Source organism: Podarcis gaigeae, assembly GCF_964106915.1.
Source record: "Podarcis gaigeae genome assembly, chromosome: 1".
In the NCBI taxonomy this organism is placed as follows: domain Eukaryota; kingdom Metazoa; phylum Chordata; class Lepidosauria; order Squamata; family Lacertidae; genus Podarcis; species Podarcis gaigeae.
In genome coordinates, this window is record NC_139678.1 from 62588953 (window position 1) to 62595080 (window position 6128).

At 40.6% G+C, this 6128-nt stretch overlaps 1 protein-coding gene across 4 annotated transcripts in view; it reads left to right on the forward strand.

Annotated features, from left to right (window-relative positions):
* Positions 1-5526, forward strand: part of ANO3 (anoctamin 3) — a 238002-nt gene extending 232476 nt beyond the window's left edge. For all 4 annotated transcript variants that reach the window (XM_083749885.1, XM_083749884.1, XM_083749886.1 and 1 more), the window contains 3 exons: positions 76-156; positions 1343-1448; positions 1916-5526. In XM_083749885.1, the coding sequence (XP_083606011.1) occupies positions 76-156; positions 1343-1448; positions 1916-2098 (370 nt within the window). In that variant the 3' untranslated portion in view covers positions 2099-5526. The remainder of the gene's footprint in view (positions 1-75; positions 157-1342; positions 1449-1915) is intronic.
* The last annotated feature ends 602 nt before the right edge of the window (positions 5527-6128 follow it).

Consider the following 6128-nt stretch of genomic DNA (forward strand, 5'->3'; position numbering starts at 1 on the left):
CATGCATAAGCACAACAGAACCATGATGAGCTCATTTCTCATTGGAAACTATTTCCCGGGCTTTCTTTTTTCCAGATGTTTGAGAGGATACGTCAACAGCAGCTTATCAATATTTGATCTGAGCGAGCTTGGCATGGGATATTCAGGATATTGTAGGTATGTATTATGTCACTTGCTTAATTTCAGTGGAAACACCAAAGAAGCTTAACCAAAAAGTCTTGAATATCCTTTTAAACTGCTTTGATGAATACAGTCAATAGAGTTCAGCTGAGGGGGAGATGTTGAAATTTCTCAGCAAATTCACCAATCCACCACATCACTATTTATATACAGTCATAAAAAGGTAAAGGTAAAGGTACCCCTGCCCGTACGGGCCAGTCTTGACAGACTCTGGGGTTGTGCGCCCATCTCACTCAAGAGGCCAGGGGCCAGCGCTGTCCGGAGACACTTCCGGGTCACGTGGCCAGCGTGACATCGCTGCATAAATATGCTTCAGGTTGAGTGCTTTCAGGTTGTGCTCCAAGGCGACCTGGAAGTAACAGAGTGTGTTACTTCTGGGTTTCGCCGCTCATGCATGCACAGACGGTCAAAATGACATCACACGCATGCACAGAAGTGGTGAAACACGACCCAAGCATGTGCAGATGCGCTGTCGCATCTTACGTTCTGTTCGGGATGAGAACAGGGCTCCGGAACGGATCCCGTTCACATCCCGAGGTACCACTGTACATGGTTAAATCACGTTACTGTGTTTGCTTTAAAACATTTATATCCCGCCTTCTAAGACTCACACCTACTTTGATAAAAAAAAGTCAAAACCCAACAGGGCAAAGGGGTGGGGGTGGGGAAATGCTAGAAGGTCAGTGGAAAAGAGCGCACTTTTTGCACTTCAGAAGGGTTGCAGAAGAGAAATGTTCAAAATCTCATTGGGTGGTTATTCCATAGCCTTGAGGGGATTGCAGTGCTGCCTTCTCTTCATATCATGTGGGCCTCACACATAGCCCATGAATAGTACAGGATCATATTTACTCTCAGAAGTGTGGATATACCAGACCACAAACTGTACTTCATTTTTGCCTTGCGCATAATTCACTAATATTGCCTTGAATATCTTGTTTTCTAGACATTCTAATTCATAGAAGGCATTCATTTATTTTGCAACTTTGATCATAAATAGGCACATCTCTTACCCATCCTTCACACTGTTTTGGTGGGTTTCCATATATAGCTGCTTCTGTCTTCTGCCAAAACACCACTGAAATGAGGAGCTCAGGCTGTCTGCATGGTTACAAGTACTTCTAGTTTTACCAAATGGCTTTCATCTCCTTTATTTCCATCACAGGTACAGAGATTACAGAGCGCCTCCGTGGAGTTCAACACCCTATGAGTTCACCTTGCAGTTCTGGCATGTTCTTGCTGCTCGACTGGCTTTCATTATAGTGTTTGAGGTTAGTTATATAGTTATGTACAAAGCTAAAATTTACATCCATTGCTCTGCCCACATTTGCCTCCAGCCCCACAAGCTGTTGGAATATGGCTCCCAGAGGATTATCCAGAAGACATTTGTTTGGAAGAGTTTCCCATTCCCTGGGGTAAATGAAACACACATTCATAACCTTCTAACTGCTGGCATTATGTTCACATAGGGAGGATTGGAGGAGCTGTTTTAATCCATGTAATTTTGGGATAAAGGAAAAGGGGTTCTTCATCACTGGTACAATATGTATTCTATCTTCCCCTTTCAGCCCCCTGCCACAAGGAGACAGTAGATCACTGATATATGCTAATATTAATAATCAAGGATAAGTAACTAGTCAGTGCATTGCTTCCCAAATATACTGCAGCGATCCAAGCAAGACAGATCAGTGTAAGCATTTTAAATCTCTCTCTATATATATATTCTTTCTCTTTTCAGCACCTTGTTTTTGGAATAAAATCTTTCATTGCCTACCTAATCCCAGACATGCCCAAAGACTTGTGTGACAGAATGAGAAGGGAGAAATACTTAGTTCAGGAAATGATGTATGAGGCCGAACTGGAGCATTTGCAGAGAGAGCGGAAAAAGAATGGCAAGCAGTATCACCACGAATGGCCTTAGTTAATACGGAAGGAGAGTCACTTCGTCAGGACTGAAAACTCCCAGGGCGAGCTGAAGAAGATGGGAAGATTTGGGAACGAGGCAAAGGAATCCATCTGCATGTATATTCTGCTGTTGAGAAAGAATATTATCAAGCTTTTCTGTGAACGAGGCAGTGGGTGGGTGGGGATTGTGTTACCAACAGCCAAGACAAACAGCTACTTCCCCTTAACGGTTCGTGGTAAAGACTGGATGCTGTCTCAGCTGCAGCTATGAAAGGAGGTAGATTCACCAAGCAGCAGTAGAATGAGCTACAACAAGTCCGCGAGAGTCTTGCACAGCAGCATACTGGAAAAGAAATGTCTGCTACTTGTAAAACTTTCATAATAAGGGCATGATTTTTTAAAAACAACGTGTTTATTCACTCCTTCTACAGCTTTCAATTGCTCAAATGAATTTGTATTGCCTATGATATAAAAAAAAACCAAGCAAGATTAATTGTTGCCTTTGTGGCCATAATTTGATGCTATAACAGTCCTTGAGGCTTCCCGTTCTGTCAGGTTTGTCCTCGTCTCTTGCTGAGATTGTGGATGTGGCTCTGCCCTTTAAAAGGGATATCAGCCTGTTCAATATGTACTATGCAGTTTGATGTTTGCACATCACCTCTTGTCCATTTGTCTTTATAAATCAGTGGAAGGTGGGGAATCAAAACAGCTTCGCCATTAGAAAGCCTTAAGGCTGGGATCTGGAGATGCTCTCCAGCCAGGAGGAAATTGGTTTCTGCATGCGGCGCAACCTGTTTATTTCATACCAGAATCTTACATCAGGAAAATTACATAGCACCCAGAGAACCTTGGCCGAATGCAGAAGCCTGTTTCATATAGCTAACTGTGCACATAGCTCAGGTCCTGTGCGCCTGTGCAGAGGCCTGCACAAGTGGTATACTTTTGCTCTCAATCTGCTCGCAGGCATTTGGATGCCGGCTTATACACCCTTGCACTGTTCTTGATGCAGCACTTTCTCGGGATGCAATGCAACCTTTTCAGTGGTTACTGATAGTAAATGTGCAGATTAAGGTCATCTCATATCTCTGAAGTGAAGAGTCCTATCCATGCTCTAATGTGGCATGCAAAAGTATAACTGTATGGATATAATCTTGTTGAGCTACCTGGATTTTATATAGTTCACCAGCCACGTCAACTTGAAATCTCATGGCATTGCAAACAAGAAGCCAGTTTTATTACCTGCCTTATGCGAGCTCCTGCTTATGTGGAATATAAAGTATAACATCATGGCTTGCTTGTTCAAAGTTAAAAGAAAGAGGACCCCCCCCCCCAATTTCGCCCTTATAAAATTGAAGTGTGGAAAGAGTCAAAAGGGTAGTATTGAAGTATCCTCCAGTTTTATGCCTTCTTAAATTTTTGTTTGAAAGCAGTACATGCCCTTGCAGGGACCTGCACTTTTGATTCTCACATGCCTACAGCTGAGAGCAATATCATTTGATGGCTTTGAAGTCATGATTTCGTCTAACAATGCTTTACTAATTATCATTTATATTACCTACTACTTCAAAATGTGGAAGAAATGAAGCACTAAACTCAAACAAGTGTGCAGGATTCACTTGTACATGGGGACCAAAATGTTCCTGGTTTTTCCTTTTGTAAAAATTTCAGGTGTAGAATTCTTTCTTATTTATATCAACCAAAGTAAATTAACAACTCCACGCCCCCCCTCAAACTTTCAAAGAGTCACTTCATTATAATCAAGCACAGCAATGATATCATATATATATATATATATATATATATATATATAAATAAATATTTGCATGAGTCTTAGGATGACTTCTGTAGTTTAGGGAAAAAAACACCAGATTGTAGAAATGACCTTATTATACCGGGGACATGCATCACATTCCATCATTTGGAACCATAAGTGATCTGATTATGATACATTATTCTAACCCTGTGGGATTTTTCTTACTATATTTCTGTCATATAATTAATGTTTTTATATGATGACAATCTTGTTTATAGTATCATAATGCCCTTTTTATATATTGATACCCAAATTCAGGGGTTGTTGTGCAGATAGAAACTCTAATGCACCCCAACCCCCACTTCACGGGCTTTCTATACATTTCAATAGAGGGAGAAGCACTGCACATGTAAACATTGGTGCTGAAGACCTCTGTTGAAGTGCCTGGAAAAGCCTGCCTGCACACAAACACTATGGGTGCATCAAAGTACACAAAGATCTCTGGATTAGGGGCACAAATGGCAAAGTGCACACTTTATTTGTGTGCTGTAAAACATGTTACCTTTGTTTTGCTACTGTTAAGTTTTGCTGTTATGTTTTACCAAACTGCTGGTTGCCTTGGCTGGATCCAAGCTTTAAAACCAATATGGTTTGCCAAGTAGTCAACTAAACTATGATTCTGCTTGGCTTTTCTTCTGTCTATCCCACTTTGATCGATACACAGATACATTCCGATTGGTCATGTAAGAGGGTAATGCTATACATATCTACTCAGAAGTAAGTCCCACTAACTACAGCAGGATTTACTCCTAGATCTGAAATCTTGAGCCCACATTTGTAGAGATTAGTTGCCATCCGACTCAGATGAGTTTACTGCTGAGTAGATATGCTTAGGATTGCATCAGCAAATGACGGGAAAACAACAGCAGCATCGCAATCTGCTGAACTATAAAACTAGTTTCAATGCAAAGTTCACGATCAAAGTTCTAGGCCACAATACTGAAATCACTTGTTCCTAGCTAGTTACACTGAACAGCTGAAAAGTCCAGTGGCCTCAGTTTTGTAGCCTTTGATTCTTGTTGTATTTTCCCCACACATACTTGGAAAGCACATTGAAAATGCTCACTTGTACCCTTTTGTATTTGTTTTAAAAACATGCATTAACAGTGTCTAACAATTTGCTGATCTATAGCCATTTGCTTTAGCTGAGAGAAATGCTCTGCTTGATTTGGTTTACTGTGGTTGCATTGAATGCAAATTATCTTACAAAGATATATGGCACACTCTGTTCTCAGGAAATATGTATTACATGAATGCTGGTTAAATATCTTTCTCTTTCCACTTTTCTTTTTGTATTTCTAAATACTTGTCTTTCCAAACAAATTACCAGTATTAGTGGTCTGTGCATGCAAGCTGAATTTGTGGAATCTCCCAAGCTGCAGAGCTTCAGAACTAGCATCCATGCAAACAAACTGCTTTAGATCATTGTTGATCTAGTCTACAATAACTTTGGTCTATGCATGTTCTTTCAGGGCAGACTGCATGAGCAGCTACAGTCTGGCTTTCAAATACTACAGTTAGTTACTAGTCCAGAATGTCTTAACTATTACCAACTCAAATCGGTGTCTTGATGCAATCAGAAGGAACCCTTGTTCCAGAAATAAATATTTGTTTACGATTTGCTATTCTTATATTTCATTCTCCTTCATTTTGCATTTGCGTATAAATTTTGAAGTGGGGGAGGCAGTGGGGGACTGGTGGGGATTTATAAAAAGAAACCCTTCATTGCAAAACCTCTTCTTGCATCTGCCTTTTGAGAGGACTGAAAGTGAAAGAATCAAAACGTGTATATAGAAAAGCCTTATATATCTAGTTGGGGCTCTAACTGCCACCTAGCCTTGTGTAAGAGGGCACATAGCTCAAAAGAGGACGTACTTCGATTTTAGAAAGCCCCAGGTTTAATATCTGACACATCAAATTAAGCAAATCTTAGGCGGCAGAAACTGGAAGGACCTGTATCTGAAATTCTGCAGAGCTGCCATTAATCAAAGTAGACAGCACTGGGCCAGCTAGATAGATCAATAGTATAATGCAGTCCACAGTTGCTTCATGTGTTTATAAATCTAAAGCACTGGAGATGGATTGGCACGTTACAATGTAATATTTGTCAATCGCAAGATCATTTAATGTTGGATTTGAGTCTTGAGTGGCTTTTTCAGGTGCCCACCTTTTGTATACTGGGCCCTAATTATTATGCATATTTCCCCTATCTCTGCCCCTTACATTGTATGGA